Source organism: Somniosus microcephalus, chromosome 31 (assembly GCF_052327205.1).
Source record: "Somniosus microcephalus isolate GS21.2 chromosome 31, FLI_Smic_1.0, whole genome shotgun sequence".
NCBI classification, from domain to species: Eukaryota; Metazoa; Chordata; class Chondrichthyes; order Squaliformes; family Somniosidae; genus Somniosus; species Somniosus microcephalus.
The window spans coordinates 42455339-42476186 of record NC_141017.1 but is presented as its reverse complement, the minus strand read 5'-3'; the positions used below and the strand labels follow the sequence as shown (position 1 = coordinate 42476186).

At 50.5% G+C, this 20848-nt stretch overlaps 1 protein-coding gene across 1 annotated transcript in view; it reads left to right on the top strand.

Moving 5' to 3' along the window:
- The first annotated feature begins 11310 nt into the window (after window positions 1–11310).
- The window catches only part of odad3 (outer dynein arm docking complex subunit 3), a 32155-nt gene continuing 22617 nt past the window's right edge, over window positions 11311–20848 (top strand). Inside the window, 4 exon segments of the mRNA XM_085971964.1 lie at window positions 11311–11445; window positions 14103–14224; window positions 16645–16719; window positions 19097–19276. Of these exon segments, the coding sequence (XP_085828090.1) occupies window positions 11364–11445; window positions 14103–14224; window positions 16645–16719; window positions 19097–19276 (459 nt within the window). The 5' untranslated portion in view covers window positions 11311–11363.

Sequence of the window (20848 nt, the reverse complement as noted above, 5' to 3'; positions counted from 1 at the left end):
AAAGTGCTGCACTGTCGGAGGGGCAGTACTGAGGGAGGACTGCACTGTTGGTGGGGCAGTACTGAGGGAGGGCTGCACTGTCGGAGGGGCAGTACTGAGAAAGTGCTGCACTGTCGGAGGGGCAGTACTGAGGGAGGGCTGCACTGTCGGAGGGGCAGTACTGAGGGAGGACTGCACTGTCGGAGGAGTAGTACTGAGGGAGGACTGCACTGTCGGAGGAGTAGTACTGAGGGAGGACTGCACTGTCGGAGGGGCAGTACTGAGGGAGGACTGCACTGTCGGAGGAGTAGTACTGAGGGAGGACTGCACTGTCGGAGGGGCAGTACTGAGGGAGCGCTGCACTGTTGGTGGGGCAGTACTGAGGGAGGACTGCACTGTCGGAGGGGCAGTACTGAGGGAGGGCTGCACTGTTGGTGGGGCAGTACTGAGAAAGTGCTGCACTGTCGGAGGGGCAGTACTGAGGGAGGGCTGCACTGTCGGAGGGGCAGTACTGAGAAAGTGCTGCACTGTCGGAGGGGCAGTACTGAGGGAGGACTGCACTGTTGGTGGGGCAGTACTGAGGGAGGGCTGCACTGTCGGAGGGGCAGTACTGAGAAAGTGCTGCACTGTCGGAGGGGCAGTACTGAGGGAGGGCTGCACTGTCGGAGGGGCAGTACTGAGAAAGTGCTGCACTGTCGGAGGGGCAGTACTGAGGGAGGGCTGCACTGTTGGTGGGGCAGTACTGAGGGAGGACTGCACTGTCGGAGGGGCAGTACTGAGGGAGGGCTGCACTGTCGGAGGGGCAGTACTGAGAAAGTGCTGCACTGTCGGAGGGGCAGTACTGAGGGAGGGCTGCACTGTCGGAGGGGCAGTACTGAGAAAGTGCTGCACTGTCGGAGGGGCAGTACTGAGGGAGGGCTGCACTGTTGGTGGGGCAGTACTGAGGGAGGACTGCACTGTCGGAGGGGCAGTACTGAGGGAGGGCTGCACTGTCGGAGGGGCAGTACTGAGAAAGTGCTGCTCTCTCAGGTGGATGTAAAAGATCCCATGGCACTAATTCAAAGAAGAGCAGGGGAGTTCTCCTCAGTGTCCTGGCCAATATTTATCCTTCAGCCAGCATCACTAAAACAGATTTTCTGGTCGTTACCACATTGCTGATGGTGGGACCTTGCTGTGCGCAAATTGTCTGCCACGTTTCCTGCATTAGAACAGTGACTACACTTCAAAAGTGTTTAATTGGCTGTAAAGTGCTTTGGGATTTCCTGAGATCACAAAATGTGCAAAATGAATGCAAGTCTTTCTTTTTCTTTTCACTATTTCTGTTTTTAACCCACTACATAAAAACCCCTCATAACTTCTTTCAATCGTTGAATGATGAACTTAGATTTATGCCCTCTAGTTACCAACTCTGACCAATGGAAATAGGATTTCCTTACTTACCTTATCAAAATCCTTCATAATTTTGAGTACCCTCAGATCTGTTTAACCTTCTCTGTTCTAATGAAAAGAGCCCCAGTTTCTCTAGTCTCCTCATAACTGAAACCTCTCATCCCTGATACCTGCCTCAGCGTATCTGCTGCTGAAACCCACGTGCATGCCTTTGTACTTCTTTGTTTCTCACATTACAGCAGTCACTATACTCCAAAAGTACTTTAGCAAAATACTGCGGATGCTGTAAATCCGAAATAACAACAGAAAATGCTGGAAAAACTCAGCAGGCCAGGCAGCATCCGTGGAGAGAGAAACAGAGTTAACGTCTCAGGTCGATGACCCTTTGTCAGAACTGGAAAAAAGCAGGAAATGGAAAGCAAGTTTAGGGGCTGGGAAAAGGGGGAGGGGATGAAAGAACAAAAGGGAAGGTCAGTGATAGGATAGAAAGCAGGAGAGATTAAGAGACATTGAGAGATATTCAAGGCAAGAGGAGGTGGTAATGGGACAGGTTAATGAACAAAGGATGACTAGATGAGGTGTGAATTGCACTGGCATGTGAGAGGGAAGAAAAAAGGGGGCCAAACAAAAAGTGTGGATTAAAAAAAAAAGAAAATATATATATATGATAGGGGCCGAGGTTATGGTCTGAAATTGTTGAACTCGATGTTGAGTCCAGAGGGTTGTAGAGTGCCTGATCGAAAGATGAGGTGCTGTTCCTTGAGCTTACGCTGAGCTTCCGTGGAACAATGCAAGAGGCCGAGGATGGAGAGGTCTGAGTGGGAATGGAGCGGTTAATTAAAGTGACAGGCGACCGGGAGCTCGGGGTCCCCCTTACGGACTGAACGGAAGTGTTCCGCAAAGCGGTCACCCAATCTGCGTTTGGTCTCCCCAATGTAGAGGAGACCGCATCGTGAGCAGCGAATACAGTATGCTAAATTGCAAGAAGTACAAGTAAATCGCTGTTTCACCTAGAAGGGGTGTTTGGGGCCCTGGACAGTGGGAAGGGGGGAGGTATAAGGGCATGTGTTGCATCTCCTGAGCTTGCACGGGAAGGTGCCGGGCGAAGGGTAAGGGCTGTTGGGAGTGGTAGAGGAGTGGACTAGGGTGTCACGGAGGGAGCAGTCCCAACAGAATGCTGAAAGGGGAGGTGAGGGGAAGATGCGTTTGGTGGTGGGATCACGCTGGAGGTGGCGGTAGATGATTCGTTGAATGTGGAGGCTGGAGGGGTGAAAGGTGAGGACAAGGGGAACTCTATCGTGGTTCTGGGAGGGAGGGGCAGGGGTGAGGGCAGAAGTGCAGGAGATAGAACGGACACTGTCGTGGGCCGTGTCAACCACAGTAGAGGAGAATCCTTGGTTGAGGAAAAAGGAAGACATGTCGGAAGCAATGGTATGGAAGGTGACATCGTCGGAGCAGATGCGGCGGAGACGGAGAAACTGGGAGAATGGAATAGAGTCCTTACAGGAGGCGGGGTGGGAGGAAGTGTAGTCCAGGTAGCTGTGGGAGTCAGTGGGCTTGTAGTGAATGTTTGTCAATAACATATCCCCAGAGATGGAGACGGAGAAGTCGAAGAAGGGAAGGGAAGAGTTGGAGATGGACCATGTAAAGGTGAGGGAAGGGTGGAAATTGGAAGCAAAGTGAATGAAATTCATTCTGCCAGCGCAATTCATCTAGAGCCATCCTTTGTTCCTTAACCTGTCCCATTACCACCTCCTCTTGCCTTGAATATCTCTTAATGTCTCTTAATCTCTCCTGCTTTCTATCCCATCACTGACCTTCCCTTTTGTTCTTTCATCCCCTCCCCCTTTTCCCAGCCCCTAAACTTGCTTTCCATTTCCTGCTTTTTTCCAGTTCTGATGAAGGGTTATCGACCTGAAACGTTAACTCTGTTTCTCTCTCCACGGATGCTGCCGTGCCTGCTGAGTTTTTCCAGCGTTTTCTGTTGTTATCTCCAAAAGCACTTCATTGGCTGTAAAGCACTTTGAGACGTCCGGTAGTCATGAAAGGCGCTATATAAATGCAAGTCTTTCTTTCTAGACTTGTCTACTCCAATGCTCTCCTGGTCAGCCTCCCATCTTCTACTCTCCATAAACTTGAGCTCATCCAAAACTCTGCTGCCCCGTGTCCTAACTCGCACCCAGTCCCGTTCACCCATCACCCCCTGTGCTCACTGCCCCGTGTCCTAACTCGCACCCAGTCCCATTCACCCATCACCCCCTGTGCGCACTGCCCCGTGTCCTAACTCACACCAAGTCCCGTTCACCCATCACCCCCTGTGCTCACTGCCCGGTGTCCTAACTCGCACCCAGTCCCGTTCACCCATCACCCCCTGTGCTCACTGCCCCGTGTCCTACCTCACACCCAGTCCCGTTCACCCATCACCCCCTGTGCTCACTGCCCCGTGTCCTAACTCACACCAAGTCCCGTTCACCCATCACCCCCTGTGCTCACTGCCCCGTGTCCTAACTCACACCCAGTCCCGTTCACCCATCACCCCCTGTGCTCACTGCCCGTGTCCTAACTCGCACCGAGTCCCATTCACCCATCACCCCCTGTGCTCACTGCCCCATGTCCTAACTCACACCAAGTCCCGTTCACCCATCACCCCCTGTGCTCACTGCCCTGTGTCCGAACTCACACCCAGTCCCGTTCACCCATCACCCCCTGTGCTCACTGCCCTGTGTCCTAACTCGCACCGAGTCCCGTTCACCCATCACCCCCTGTGCTCACTGCCCCATGTCCTAACTCACACCAAGTCCCGTTCACCCATCACCCCCTGTGCTCACTGCCCCGTGTCCTAACTCACACCCAGTCCCATTCACCCATCACCCCCTGTGCTCACTGCCCCGTGTCCTAACTCACACCAAGTCCCGTTCACCCATCACCCCCTGTGCTCACTGCCCCGTGTCCTAACTCGCACCCAGTCCCGTTCACCCATCACCCCCTGTGCTCACTGCCCCATGTCCTGACTCACACCCAGTCCCGTTCACCCATCACCCCCTGTGCTCACTGCCCCGTGTCCTAACTCACACCCAGTCCCGTTCACCCATCACCCCCTGTGCTCACTGCCTCGTGTCCTAACTCGCACCCAGTCCCGTTCACCCATCACCCCCTGTGTTCACTGCCCCGTGTCCTAACTCGCACCAAGTCCCGTTCACCCATCACCCCGTGCTCACTGCCCCGTGTCCTAACTCACACCAAGTCACGTTCACCCATCACCCCCTGTGCTCACTGCCCCGTGTCCTAACTCGCACCAAGTCCCGTTCGCCCATCACCCCCTGTGCTCACTGCCCCGTGTCCTAACTCGCACCAAGTCCCGTTCTCCCATCACCCCGTGCTCACTGCCCCGTGTCCTAACTCGCACCAAGTCCCATTCACCCATCACCCCCTGTGCTCACTGCCCCGTGTCCTAACTCACACCCAGTCCCGTTCACCCATCACCCCCTGTGCTCACTGCCCCGTGTCCTAACTCACACCCAGTCCCGTTCACCCATCACCCCCTGTGCTCACTGCCCCGTGTCCTAACTCACACCCAGTCCCGTTCACCCATCACCCCTTGTGCTCACTGCCCCGTGTCCTAACTCACACCAAGTCCCGTTCACCCATCACCCCGTGCTCACTGCCCCGTGTCCTAACTCGCACCAAGTCCCGTTCACCCATCGCCCCCTGTGCTCACTGCCCCATGTCCTAACTTGCACCAAGTCCCGTTCACTCATCACCCCCTGTGCTCACTGCCCCGTGTCCTAACTCGCACCAAGTCCCGTTCACCCATCACCACCTGTGCTCACTGCCCCGTGTCCTAACTCACACCCAGTCCCGTTCACCCATCACCCCGTGCTCACTGCCCCGTGTCCTAACTCGCACCAAGTCCCGTTCACCCATCGCCCCCTGTGCTCACTGCCCCATGTCCTAACTTGCACCAAGTCCCGTTCACTCATCACCCCCTGTGCTCACTGCCCCGTGTCCTAACTTGCACCAAGTCCCGTTCACCCATCACCACCTGTGCTCACTGCCCCGTGTCCTAACTGACACCAAGTCCCGTTCACCCATCGCCCCCTGTGCTCACTGCCCCATGTCCTAACTCGCACCAAGTCCCGTTCACCCATCACCACCTGTGCTCACTGCCCCGTGTCCTAACTCGCACCAAGTCACGTTCACCCATCACCCCTGTGCTCGCTGACCATATCCTAACTCGCACCAAGTCACGTTCACCCATCACCCCTGTGCTCGCTGCCCCATGTCCTAACTCGCACCAAGTCCCGTTCACCCATCACCCCTGTGCTCACTACCCCGTGTCCTAACTCACACCAGGTCCCGTTCACCCATCACCCCTGTGCTCGCTGCCCCGTGTCCTAACTCGCACCAAGTCCCGTTCGCCCATCACCCCCTGTGCTCACTGCCCCGTGTCCTAACTCGCACCAGGTCCCGTTCACCCATCACCCCTGTGCTCGCTGCCCATATCCTAACTCGCACCAAGTCACGTTCACCCATCACCCCTGTGCTCGCTGCCCATATCCTAACTCGCACCAAGTCACGTTCACCCATCACCCCTGTGCTCGCTGACCTACATTGGCTCCCGGTCCGGCAACGCCTCAATTAAAACATTTTCATCCTTGTTTTCAAATCCCTCCCATCTCTGTAACCTCCTCCAGACAAACAACCCTCCACTTCTACAATTCTGGCCTCTTGCGCACCCCCGATTTTGATTGCTCCAACACTGGCAGCTATGCCTTCAGCTGCCTAGTCCTTAAGCTCTGGAATTCCCTCCCTAAACCTCTCCTTCCCTCTCCTCTTTTAAGACACGCTTTAAAACCTACCTCTGTGACCACATCTGTCCTAATATCTCATGTGGCTCGGTGTCAAATTTTTGTCTGATAATCGCTCCTGTGCCTTGGGACATTTTACGACATTAAAGGTGCTCTGTAAATGCAAGTTGTTGTGGTGCCATCTTAATGAATCTTTTCAAAATGACATGCCTGGTGATGGAAATTCAGAACGAAATCAATCCTTTGTAGCAGACTCAGCAATCCCATGGCTGAACCCATCAGGGCCAAGGTCCTCCAGGTCACTCTTGATGATTGACCTGATTCACTAATGGAACTTGGGGCAAGGGCTGCGATTCTTCCCAACTAGCTTCAGGACTCGTCAAGCCAAAGTGTGGTTCTTACCACTGCTCTGTGCTAAAAGGCTGTGCAGTTATAGTTGATTAAACTCAGGCAAAATCTCATTGCATACATCCGGGCCTGAAGCCTTGGCTGTGACAACTTGCACCTGAGCTCACTGGACATAGGGAAGTGTGGTGTGTTCCTGTGGGAAGCATGTCACCATTTTGAGGATAATAGAAACTAGTGTAGATTTCTCAGTAACTTGTTTTGGAGACTTTAAGCAAGGTAATGAGTTTGTGTGCATGTGTGAGTGTCCATAGGGTTCTGGTCCCCAGCATATTACAGAGCTGCATCTGCTGTGTTTGAATGTGAAGGTAGTTGAATTAAGTGCTGTCGTAGTTTGTATTCCAATTTAAATGAGCTGGTAGCAAATAATGAGGTTTTTTTTCATTGCTAAAATCTTTCAGTGAGTTGCATTTTGTGACAATATCTTCTTCCTTTCTGCAATAAATATACACTTGTGTTATCTTTATTCCGTCGACTTCTTTGCCTTTTAGAAGCCTGCAGCTCATCTTCCTAACGACTGTGCGGTTGCTAAGCAATGTCATCCCCAGGCTCCGGTGTGGGATGCCTGGCGGGGGGCTGGTTGCGGGAGTCGAGTAGAGATAGCCGGCCGGCCAGACAGCGGAGGAAGGCAGCTCGGGCCTCCGCTCAGCTTCTTTCGGGACCCGATGGTGCGGCAGAAGGTGGCTCGCAGTTGCTGCGGCCAGGCCTCCGACGCTGCAACGTGGCCAAGCGCAGATTGAGAGTCCACTGAAGAAACAAAAGGCGAGTTGGATCCCGCTGGAGCTGGTACACTATCCCCTCCCGGCTGGGCCCCTGCCCCCAGATACTCTGAAGCAATACAAATTATTTAAATATATTTAAATCTTGTGAAAAAACAATGTACAATTAAAACAAATCCACAGTGAGAAACTTTCAATTAAACCCAAATTACAGGTGGCAAAGTATCAGTGCTCAATGCTGTAAAGTCTGTGGGTTGTGCAGTTAATAAATACACAGACTTCAGAAATAACAACAAACAGTTCTTTACTATTCGAAGGTCCGGGCGAATCTGCCCCAGTTATCCTGTCACAACACTTATATACTGGTGTGGTCACGGTCGGTATTACAGTATACAGAAGCCAAACAAGTAGTGCCACACTTAAAGTAGTTCCCTTAAAGGTGAACGGTTACATACAATAATTTCCTTAAGGGTAGACGGGTACATACACTACAAATGCATTTTCTTTAAATGTACCTTTCATGACTGAAGGCATGATAAGTACCTCCATTATCATAGAGCCATTTGACCCATCGTGCCTGTGCCTGCTATCCAACTCGTCCCACTCCCCTGCTCTTTCCCTATAGGCCTGCAAATGTTTTCCCCTCAAATATTTATCCAATTCCCTATTGAATCTGCTTCCGCCACCCTTTCAGGCAGTGCATTCTAGATCACAACTCGCTGGTAAAAAAAAATGTTTCCTCATGTCACCTCTGGTTCTTTTGCCAATCAGTACCCAGAATTGGTAAAAGAAACAATGAAAGTGTTGCTACCTTTCCCAACAACATACAGTCGTGAAACATAATTTTCTGCTATGGCAGCAATGAAGACAAAGTACAGGTCCCATCTGGAACTGGAGAATGATTTACGAGTGTCATTGTCAAACATCTCACCAAGGATAGAAAGACTCTACAGTGAGAAGCAGGCACACCCACCCCACTGATATTGGTAAGTAAATACCATTTTCTTAAAAGCATTATTAAAACACTCTTACATTCAGCACTTTTATATTATGAGTATTATAGTATAATTTAGATGGGGGTCCGTGATTACTAATCCATTTGAAAAGGGGTCCTTCAACCCAAAAAGTTTGAGAACCACTGTTTTAGATCATGATTCGTGTTGATATTGAACCAATTGCATTTATAAACAGACAGGCTTCATATGGGAGTTAATTAGACCAGTATTAATCAATACAAGCTGTTGTAAGGTTAAACATTGAAATCCACATCCAGTTAATCTGTACAAGAAACAAGTTTAGCCAGAGTCAAGAAGAAAATGCTGTTAATACACAACAGACCCATCAGTATCAGAGAGAGATAGACAGGTAAATGTTTCAGACCTCAACCCTTTGTTGGAACTGATTAAATTACATGATTCAGTAGAAAAATTCCAAAAACAGCAAATCCCATCTCAGCTCTTCATTAATCCAATTATTGGAAAGGAGGAGCTTCCCTAATGCTGTTTGTAGGATGCTTTTCTTGGCTGTTAGTCTTTCCTAATTCACAAAGTTGTGGGTATGAAGACTTGGGCACATAATCTATGTTCACACTACAGTGCGGTGCTGCCGAGAGGGGTCCCGGGCCGGGAAACTGCGGGCACCGAGTGGGCCTCACCGGACTGGAGGACTCGAGCGGGATGCTGAAACCCCAGCATTGACTTGGCAGAGGGAGAGGAGAAGAGGCCAGGATCAGTATTAATGACAGTGGGGGCAGAGTCCCAGCCCCGGGTCCCAACACTGACCCGTGACGGGGAGAGGGAGGCCAGGATCAGTATGAGTGACACTGGGAGCAATACCCCGGGTCCCAGCACTGACGGTATAAACCCCCGGCCTCCAGTATAAACCCCGGGCCCCGGTTCCTGTTCGCGGAAAATTAACAGGAAAAAACCCGGAATCGGAACCACGGCAAAGTAAACCGGAAACGGCGGTTTCCCGGCAACCGGTCTGTTGCTGTTGCTCGGGAGATGGATACAGCGAGCAAAGCGAGTTAGACACAAACACAGAGAGAGAGGCACACACACAGAGATAAAGACAGACGGGGGTAGGGGCAGAGAGAGAGAGAGAGAGAGAGAGAGGGGGGAGAGAGGGCAGAGGGGGAGAGAGAGAGAGAGAGGGGGAGCAGAGAGAGGGGGCAGAGGGAGAGAGGGCAGAGGGAGGGGGAGCAGAGAGAGAGGGGGCAGAGGGAGAGAGGGCAGAGGGAGAGAGGGGAGAGGGTAGAGAGAGGGGAGGGGGAGCAGAGAGAGGGGGCAGAGGGAGGGGGAGCAGAGAGCGAAAGGGGGCAGAGGGAGGGGGAGCAGAGAGCGAGAGAGGGCAGAGAGAGAGGGGGCAGAGGGAGAGAGAGGGGGCAGAGGGAGAGAGAGGGAGGGGGAGGGGGAGCAGAGCGAGAGGGGGCAGAGGGAGGGGGAGCAGAGCGAGAGGGGGCAGAGGGAGGGGGAGCAGAGCGAGAGGGGGCAGAGGGAGGGGGAGCAGAGAGAGAGAGAGAGGGGGCAGAGAGAGAGAGAGGGGGCAGAGAGAGAGAGAGGGGGCAGAGAGAGGGGGCAGAGAGAGGGGGAGCAGAGAGAGAGAGGGTAGAGGGAGGGAGAGAGGGAGGGGGAGCAGAGAGAGGGGGGAGGGGGAGCAGAGAGCGAGAGAGAGAGGGGGCAGAGGGAGGGGGAGCAGAGAGCGAGAGAGGGCAGAGAGAGAGGGGGCAGAGGGAGAGAGAGGGAGGGGGAGCAGAGCGAGAGGGGGCAGAGGGAGGGGGAGCAGAGCGAGAGGGGGCAGAGGGAGGGGGAGCAGAGAGAGAGAGAGGGGGCAGAGAGAGAGAGAGGGGGCAGAGAGAGAGAGAGGGGGCAGAGAGAGGGGGAGCAGAGAGAGAGAGGGTAGAGGGAGGGAGGGAGGGGGAGCAGAGAGAGGGGAGGGGGAGCAGAGAGAGGGGAGGGGGAGCAGAGAGAGAGGGGGCAGAGGGAGGGGGAGCAGAGAGCGAGAGAGGGCAGAGAGAGGGGGCAGAGGGAGAGAGAGGGGGCAGAGGGAGAGAGAGGGAGGGGGAGCAGAGCGAGAGGGGGCAGAGGGAGGGGGAGCAGAGCGAGAGGGGGCAGGGGGAGGGGAGCAGAGCGAGAGGGGGCAGAGGGAGGGGGAGCAGAGAGAGAGAGAGGGGGCAGAGAGAGGGGGAGCAGAGAGAGAGGGAGCAGAGAGAGAGGGGGCAGAGAGAGAGGGGGCAGAGAGAGGAGGAACAGAGAGAGAGAGAGGGGGCAGAGCGAGAGGGGGCAGAGGGAGGGGGAGCAGAGAGAGAGAGAGAGGGCAGAGAGAGAGAGAGAGAGGGCAGAGAGAGAGAGGGGACAGAGAGAGAGAGAGAGGGGGCAGGGGGAGCAGAGAGAGAGAGAGGGGGCAGAGAGGGAGGGGGAGCAGAGAGAGAGGGGGCAGAGAGAGAGAGGGGGCAGAGAGAGAGAGGGGGCAGAGAGGGAGGGGGAGCAGAGAGAGAGAGGGGGCAGAGAGAGAGAGGGGGCAGAGGGAGGGGGAGCAGAGAGAGAGAGAGGGGGCAGAGAGAGAGAGGGGGCAGAGAGAGAGAGGGGGCAGAGGGAGGGGGAGCAGAGAGAGAGGGGGCAGAGAGAGAGAGGGGACAGAGAGAGAGAGAGGGGGGGCAGAGGGAGGGGGAGCAGAGAGAGAGAGGGGAGAGAGAGAGAGAGGGGGCAGAGGGAGGGGGAGCAGAGAGAGAGGGGGCAGAGAGAGAGAGAGAGGGGGCAGAGGGAGGGGGAGCAGAGAGAGAGGGGGCAGAGAGAGAGGGGGGACAGAGAGAGAGAGGGGGCGGAACAGAGCAAGCGAGAGAGAGGGAGGGGGAACAGAGTGAGGGAGAGGGAACAGAGTGAGGGAGAGATACAGTGGCAGAACGATCAAATCCTGAGACAGAGAAATATATGCCCAGGGACAGACAGACAGATACTGAGACTGACAGCTCATTTGAAATAGTGGCACTGAGAGACTTGGACGGTGAGAGAATAGACAGACAGGGGAAAAATTTAACCAAGAAGTGAGGCCCAGAGAGCCGACTATGCCAAGGCCACCATGTGTACGAGTGCGAGTCCCTGTGCAGGAACAGATCTGGGATTTGCAGAAAAAAATCCAGTTGTTGGGTAAGTGTTTAATTGGTTTAATATATGCATGAAATTGTGTGGAGGAGAGTGACCAAAACAAGTCTGATACCTCGGCAGTAAGCTTGCGGGGAACATAAAAACTGACTGTAAAAGCTTTTATAGATATGTGAAGAGAAAAAGATTGGTGAAGTCAAGCGTAGGTCCCTTGCAGTCAGAATCAGGGGAATTTATAATGGGGAAAAAAGAAATGGCAGACCAATTAAATACATATTTTGGTTCTGTCTTCACAAAGGAGGACACAAATAACCTCCCGGAAATGTCAGGGAACATAGGGTCTGATGAAAGGGAGGAACTGAAAGAAATCAGTATTTGTAGGGAAATGGTGTTAGGGAAATTGATGGGATTGAAGGCCGATAAATCCCCAGGGCCTGATAATCTACATCCTAGGGTACTTAAGCAAGTGGCCCTAGAAATAGTAGATGCATTGCTGATCATCTTCCAACATTTGATGGAATCTGGAACAGTTCCCATGGATTGGAGGGTAGCTAATGTTACCCCACTATTCAAAAAAGGTGGTAGAGAGAAAACGGGGAAGCCTGACATCGGTAGTGGGGCAAATGCTAGAGTCCATTATAAAAGATGTAATAGCAGAGCACTTGGTAAACAGTGACCGGATCGGACAAAGTCAACATGGATTTACAAAAGGTAAATTGTGCTTGACGACTCGACTGGAATTGTTTGAGGATGTAACTGGTAAAATAGATAAGGGAGAACCAGTGGATGTGGTGTATTTGGACTTTCAGAAGGCTTTCGATAAGGTCCCACATAAGAGATTAGCGTGTAAAGTTAAGGCACATGGGATTGGGGCAAGGTATTGTCTTGGATAGGGAACTGGTTGGCAGATAGAAAGCAAAGAGTTGGAATAAACGGGTCTTTTTCCGAGTGGCAGACAGTGACTAGTGGGGTACCGCAAGGATCGGTCCTTGGACCCCAGCTATTCACAATATATATTTAATGATCTAGACAAGGGAACTAGATGTAATATCTCCAAATTTGCAGATGTCACAAAGCTGGGTGGGCGTGTGTGCTGTGAGGAGGATGCCGAGAAACTACAGGATGATTTGGACAGGTTGGGTGATTGGGCAGAAGCATGGCAGATGCAATATAACGTGGATAAATGTGAGGTTATCCACTTTGGTGTCAAAAACAGGAAGGCAGATTATTATCTGAATGGCAATAGATTGGGAGAAGGGGAAGTGCAACGAGACCTGGGTGTCCTTGTGCACCAGTCGCTGAAGGTAAGCATGCAGGTGCAGCAGGCGGTTAAGAAGGCAAATGGTATGTTGGCCTTCATAGCGAGAGGGTTTGAGTACAAGAACAAGGATGTCTTGCTGCAGTTGTATAGGGCCTTGGTGAGACCACATCTTGAGTATTGTGTGCAGTTTTGGTCGCCTTATCTGAGGAAGGATATTCTTGCCATGGAAGGAGTTCAGCGAAGATTCACCAGGCTGATACCTGGGATGGCAGGAATGACGTATGAGGAGAGATTGGGTCAATTGGGCTTGTACTCGCTGGAGTTTAGAAGAATGAGAGGGGATCTCATTGAAACTTATAAAATCCTGGCAGGACTGGACAGACTAGATGCAGGGAGGATGTTCCCGATGGCGGGGCAGTCCAGAACCAGGGGTCACAGTCTAAGGATAAGGGGTAGGCCTTTTAGGACAGAAATGAGGAGGAATTTCTTCACCCAGAGAGTGGTGAACCTGTGGAATTCTCTACCACAGAAGGCAGTTGAGGCCAATTCATTAAATATATTCAAGAAGGAGTTGGATATATTTCTTAAGGCTAAAGGGATCAAGGGATATGGGGAGAAGGCAGGGACCGGGTACTGAGTTTGGATGATCAGCCATGATCGCATTGAATGGCGGAGCAGGCTCGAGGGGCCGAATGGCCTACCCCTGCTCCTATCTTCTATGTTTCTATGGCATGTCCCCCATGACTAAACTCCTAGAACATTGGCACAGACTGAGGACAGTGATGTATACTGTTGAAATATTTTGATCCAAGGTGTGTGGGGAAAAATCTTTCTTTGATGATCTCAATTTACTTGAGAGAATGAATGTGAACTAGAAAGGGGGAGAGAGAGAGAATAGGAACCAAAGTGGGGTGGAGGAGAGAGAGAAAAGTAAACAGAAAGCAAAATAAACACAAGGAGCGAGAGAGGCATGGCAAGCAGTGGCGTTACGGTAAGAAGGCAAGCAGGATAACGTGAGAATGGAAAAAGAGGGAGAGAAGGATAGGAAAGGAAGGAGGGGGAAAATGTGAGAAAAGAGAGCAGTGAGTATGAGATAAACAGAAAGGAAGGAGAAGAGACAGAAACAAGATTAGCGGGCCATTTTATTAGGCTTACCAGTATCATCTCTTTACTTTGAGGGTGTGATATTTATTGCCAAGGATGACCTGTTGCTTCAGCGAGCTGCAATTAAATGTGGACCTAAAGATCTGTATCATTCTGCTCCAGAGCTTCAGGATGTTGCTGCAGCAAAGTGAGCCTCTCTGATTTCCCTCCGATTTGCTGACTTGCTATGTTTCTCTATTTGCCACCAATGCCTGGTTAGACTGGATCCATAGGCTGAGCAAAGTGAGATGGTGCCCAGTTGAAGAATATCCTAACCTTATTGACTGGTTTATTTCAGAGGGTGATCGTAAGGCTTATTATGAAAGTTCACAATGGACAATCAAGAAAAACAAGGAGACCATTCAATACCTCCGACAAGACAACAAACGACTGCACAGAATGCTAGCGGGAGCACTGGTGGTAAGATCAGCCAGCCTGGTGACTACACTGAACTGTCTATCTCGCTGACATGCTCAGAAATTCTCATTCATTGTAACAACTTTCCACCTGCATGTTTTTAATTGTCTTCATCACAGTGATGGAGAAACAACAACAAACTTGCATTTCTGTAGCACCTTTTACATAGAAAATGTCCTACGGTGTTTTACAGAGGGGGGAAGGGGAAAAAATGAGAATAGTAAAAAGAATGGATGATGTACTACGGAGGGGGAGATTAGATGGGGTGACCAAAGGCTTGGTTAAAAAGTTGGGTTTTAAGAAGGTGGAGTGAGAGGAGACAGCTGGGGATTTCGGGAGGGCGATCCAGTTAGTAGGCATGAGGTAGCTGAAGGATGTGTCAACAATGGTGTGGTGAAGAGAGAAGGGGAATATAGAAAAGCTCAGAGTCCGAGGACCCAAGGGTGCAGGATGGGATATGCGGCTGGAGGAGATTGAGCTGTTGAGGCAATGGAGAGAAAAAAAGAAAAGGAAGAAAGACTTGGATTTATATAGCGTCTTTCACGACCACCGGACGTCCCACAGCGCTTTACTGCCAATGAAGAACTTTTTGAAGTGCAGTCACTGTTGTAATGTACGAAACGCAGCAGCTATTTTGCGCACAGCCAGCTCTCACAAACAGCAATGTGATAATGACCAGATAATCTGTTTTAGTGATGTTGGTTGAGGGATAAATATTGGCTTGGACACCGGGGAGAACTCTCCTGCTCTTCTTCGAAATAGTGCCATGGGATCTTTTACGTTCATCTGAGAGAGCAGATGGGGCCTCGGTTTAATGTTCTCAGTACTGCACTGGAGTGTCAGCCTAGATTTTTGTGCTCATGTCTCTGGAATGGGACCTGAACCCACGACCATCTGACTCCGAGGCGAGGATGCTACCAACTGAGCCATGGCTGACACTGATTTGACGATAAGTATTGTAAATTTAATGGATTGGTAGACTGAGTTAATGTAGGTTAGTGAATATATGAATAATGGGTAAGTGGGTCATAGTGCAAGACAGGATGTGGTTGGCTGTGTTTTGGACCAGTTGGAGTCTATGGAGGATGGAAGGTCAGCAAGGAGGACATTGGAGAAATCGAGTCAAGAGATGACAAAAGCTTGGGTAAAAATTTCAGTGGCAGAGGAGTTGAGGCGTGCAATGTTGCAGAAGTGGAAATAAGCAGTCTTGGTAATGGATGGTATGAGGGGTTTGCAGGGAACAGGACTCCAGGTTTTGCATGATCTGATTCAACCTGAACACATGGCCATAGAGTCAGTAGCAAGGGAAAGTAGCATAGAATCATAGAAGTTTACGGCACAGAAGGAGGCCATTTGGGGGTAGAATCTGGCACAGGGCGGGGGTCAAAACAATGGCTTTGGTCTTCTCGGAGAGAGGAGACCCTAGCCCCTATGCCTAGTCTGCATTCTAGCTCAGGTCCTAGAAGGTGAAAGGACAGTGTCAAGATGCACTGCATTACGAGTGCAGGAGCAAGGATGTCTTGCTGCAGTTGTACAGGGCCTTGGTGAGACCACACCTTGAGTATTGTGTGCAGTTTTGGTCGCCTTATCTGAGGAAGGATTTTCTTGCCATGGAGGGAGTGCAGTGAAGATTCACCAGACTGATACCTGGGATGGCAGGAATGACGTATGAGGAGAGATTGGGTTGATTAGGCTTATATTCGCTAGAGATTAGAAGAATGAGAGGGGATCTCATTGAAACTTATAAAATTCTAACAGGACTAGACAGACTAGATGCAGGAAGGATGTTCCCGATGGTGGGGCGTCCAGAACCAGGGGTCACAGTCTAAGGATAAGGGTTAAGCCATTTAGGACTGAAATGAGGAGGAATTTCTTCACCCAGAGAGTGGTGAACCTGTGGAATTCTCTACCACAGAAGGCAGTTGAGGCCAATTCATTAAATATATTCAAGAAGGAGTTGGATATATTTCTTAAGGCTAAAGGGGTCAAGGGATATGGGGAGAAGGCAGGGACAAGGTACTGAATTTGGATGATCAGCCATGATCTCATTAAATGGCGAAACAGGCTCGAGGGGCCGAATGGCCTATTCCTGCTCCTATCTTCTATGTTTCTATTACCTCGTGTTCAGCTTCTGACTAGCTGCTGGGCTTGTCCGTATAATTCTGTGGTGAGAATGTTTTCAGTGTACCTGACTCATGAATGTGAACCCATCTGATTCTGCACCAATCTGTGCCAGGTTTGACCCCTCCCGCCCTAGTCCGATTCTAACCCCCCCCCCCCCCAAGCCCTGTGCCAGATTCTTCGCCCTGTGCCAGATTCTTTCCTTGTCCTGTGTCATTGTGTGTCTTTCCAGGCTAATTGTGCTGAAGGTTTGAACACAGATAGCTGGGCTGACTGAAATGAATTTGTATTTTGTGTTTCAGAGTGATGAGAAACTTGTTAAAGATGCATTTCAGGATCGTCCCGAGAAAGTGGTACTGAGGAGTAAGAGTGGAAAGGTGATTGTTTATTGGATTTCTCAGCAGTTGCAGCTATATCAAGGGTAGTTCCCAAACCTCTTGCAAATGGTGAAAGGTGAAAAAAAGAGAAATTCAAACCTTGCTTCTCTGTGTTTAATTGCATCATCCTGGGCACAGAGTGGGATTTGTATTTTAATTGCAAAATACTGCGGATGCTGGAAATCTGAAATAACAACAGAAAATGCTGGAAATACTCAGCAGGCCAGGCAGCATCCGTGGAGAGAGAAACAGAGTTAACGTTTCAGGTCTGGGACCCTTCATCAGAACTGGAAAAAGCTGGAGATGTAACAGATATTAAGCAGGTGCAGAGACGGCGGGGGGGCGGTGGTTAGGAGGGGAGGAAGGAATAGAAAGAACATCCTGTACTTTTGTAAAAGGCAGGAAAGATAAAATGTTGCAAATGGGAGTGGCAAAAATCATACTGCATGAAAAATGGGGGCAGGGATAATGATCTGAAATTGTTGAACTCAATGTTGAATCCGGCAGGCTGCAAAGTGCCTAATCGAAAGATGAGGTGCTGTTCCTCGAGCTTACGTTGAGCTTCATTGGAACAATGCAATAGCCCGAGGACAGAGAGATCAGAGTGGGAGTGAAGCGGTGAATTAAAGTGACAGGCGACCGGAAGCTCAGGGTCACCCGTACGGACTGAACGGAGGTGTTCCGCAAAGCGGTCGCCCAATCTGCGTTTGGTCTCCCCAATGTAGAGGAGACCGCATCGTGAGCAGCGAATACAGTATATTAAATTGCAAGAAGTACAAGTAAATCGCTGTTTCACCTGGAAGGGGTGTTTGGGGCCCTGGACAGTGGGAAGGGAGGAGGTAAAAGGGCAGGTGTTGCATCTCCTGCGCTTGCACGGGAAGGTGCCAGGTGAAGGAGCAGGGCTGTTGGGGGTAATTGAGGAGTGGACCAGGGTGTCGCGGAGGGAGCGGTCCCTTCGGAATGCTGAAAGGGGAGGTGAGGGGAAGATGTGTTTGGTGGTGGGATCACGTTGGAGGTGGCGGAAATGGCGGAGGATGATCCGTTGAATGTGGAGGCTGGTGGGGTGAAAGGTGAGGATAAGAGTAACCCTATCATGGTTCTGGGAGGGAGGGGCAGGGGTGAGAGCAGAAGTGCGGGAAATAGAACGGACACGGTCAAGGGCCATGTCAACCACGGTAGAGGAGAATCCTCGGTTGAGGAAAAAGGAAGACATGTCAGAAGCACTAGTCTGGAAGGTGGCATCGTCAGAACAGACGTGGCGGAGACGGAGAAACTGGGAGAATGGAATAGAGTCCTTACAGGAAGCAGGGTGGGAGGAAGTGTAGTCCAGGTAGCTGTGGGAGTCGGTGGGCTTGTAGTGGATGTTTGTTGAAAGCCGATCGCCAGAAATGGAGACGGAGAAGTCAAGGAAGGGAAGGGAAGAGTCATGTGAGGGAAGGGTGGAAATTGGAAGTAAAGTGAATGAACTTATCTAGTTCAGGGCGAGAGCAGGAAACGGCACCAATACAGTCATCGATGTAACGGAAAAAGAGGTGAGGGAGGGGACCTGAGTAGGACTGGAACAAAGAATGTTCCACATATCCCATGAACAGGCAGGCATAGCTAGGGCCCATGCGGGTTCCCATAGCAACACCTTTAATTTGGAGGAAGTGAGTGGAGTCAAAGGAGAAGTTGTTCAATGTGAGAACAAGTTCAGCCAGGCGGAGGAGGGTGGTGGTGGATGGGGATTGGTTGGGCCTCTGTTCAAGGAAGAAACGGAGCGCCCGAAGGCCGTCCTGGTGGGAGATGGAGGTGTAGAGGGATTGGACGTCCATAGTGAAAAGGAGACGGTTGGGGCCAGGAAACTGTTAAAGTGACGGAGGGCGTCGGAAGAGTCGCGGATGTAGGTGGGAAGAGACTGGACAAGGGGAGAAAAATAGGAGCAGGAGTAGGCCATTCAGCCCCTTGAGCCAGCTCCACCATTTAATAAGATCATGGCTGATCTTCGACCTCAACTCCACTTTCCTGCACTATCCCCATATTCCTTGATTCGCTTAATATCCAAAAATCTATCGCTCTCCATCTGAAAGCTAGCGGAATACGAGAGAGCTTGTGTCATTTCAAGTTAGCAAATTATAGTAACCAACCCCAGGGGAATACTACATTGCCAGATTTATTGTCTGAATAAAGTCAGACACTGGTACTTGGGGAGCAAGGGCTCACGCTTGCAGGGCTCACACTTACAGAAGTGGATTTTAGAATGAAGCACAAGAAAAATACTCAGTGAAGTACCAGATTTTGTAAAACTTGGTTTTCAGTTTAATAAAGTTATTTTCCTATCTAATATGGCAATTTATAATTAAATATCATTTAAATGTTTTCGTACCTGATTGCCCAGGATGTCATTACGGTCATGGACCAGAAGGTTTGCGATAAGATTAAGCGCCTGAATGCTCTTAAGCATGAAATAGAGGTGAGAAAGAAACATCAGCTGGATCTGGAGGTGCAGTACAACAAGAACATACAGGAGGCCACGACCCTGCAAGAGATCGTGGAGAACACGTCCGAGGATGCACAAGTGAGGCTGCCAGCTCGGGGATTACATAGAAACATAGAAGATAGGAGCAGGAGTAGGCCATTCGACACCTCGAGCCTGCTCCGCCATTCAATGAGATCATGGCTGATCATCCAAACTCAGTACCCGGTCCCTGCCTTCTCCCCATATCCCTTGATCCCTTTAGCCTTAAGAAATATATCTAACTCCTTCTTGAATATATTTAATGAATTGGCCTCAACTGCCTTCTGTGGTAGAGAATTCCACAGGTTCACCACTCTCTGGGTGAAGAAATTCCTCCTCATCTCTGTCCTAAATGGCTTACCCCTTATCCTTCGACTGTGACCCCTGGTTCTGGACCACCCTGCCAGTGGGAACATCCTTCCTGCATCTAGTCTGTCTAGTCCTGTTAGAATTTTATAAGTTTCAATGAGATCCCCTCTCATTCTTCTAAACTCCAGCGAGTATAAGCCCAATCGACCCAATCTCTCCTCATACGTCATTCCTGCCATCCCAGGTATCAGTCTGGTGAATCTTCACTGCACTCCCTCCATGGCAAGAAAATCCTTCCTCAGATAAGGCGACCAAAACTGCACACAGTACTCAAGGTGTGGTCTCACCAAGGCCCTGTACAACTGCAGCAAGACATCCTTGTTCCTGTATTCAAACCCTCTCGCTACGAAGGCCAACATACCATTTGCCTTCTTAACCGCTTGCTGCACCTGCATGCTTCAGCGACTGGTGCACAAGGACACCCAGGTCTCATTGCACTTACCCTTCTCCTAATCTATTGCCGTTCAGATAATAATCTACCTTCCTGTTTTTGCCACCAAAGTGGATAACCTCGCATTTATCCACATTATACTGCATCTGCCCAATCACCCAACCTGTCCAAATCATACTGGAGTTTCTCGGCATTCTCCTCACAGCACACACGCCCACCCGGCTTTGTGTTGTCTGCAAACTTGGAGATATTACATCTAGTTCCCTCGTCTAGATCATTTATATATATTGTGAATAGCTGGGGTCCTAGGACCGATCCCTGCGGTACCCCACTAGTCACTGCCTGCCACTCAGAAAAAGAGCCCATTTATTCCAACACTTTGCTTCCTGCCTGCCAACCAGTTCTCTATCCAAATCAGTACCTTGCCCCCAATCCCATGTGCCTTAACTTTACACACTAATCTCTTATGCGGGACCTTATCGAAAGCCTTCTGAAAGTCCAAATACACCACATCCACTGGTTCTCCCTTATCTATTCTACCAGTTACTTCCTCAAAAAATTCCAGTAGATTAGTCAAGCACGATTTATCTTTTGTAAATCCATATTGACTTTGTCCAATCCTGTCACTGTTTTCCAAGTGCTCTGCTATTACATCTTTTATAATGGACTCTAGCATTTTCCCCACTACCGATGTCAGGCTTACCGGTCTATAATTCCCCGTTTTCTTTCTACCACCTTTTTTGAATACTGGGGTAACATTAGCTACCCTCCAATCCATGGGAACTGTTCCAGAATCTATAGAATTTTGGAAGATGACCAGCAATGCATCTACTATTTCTAGGGCCACTCCCTTAAGTACCCTAGGATGTAGA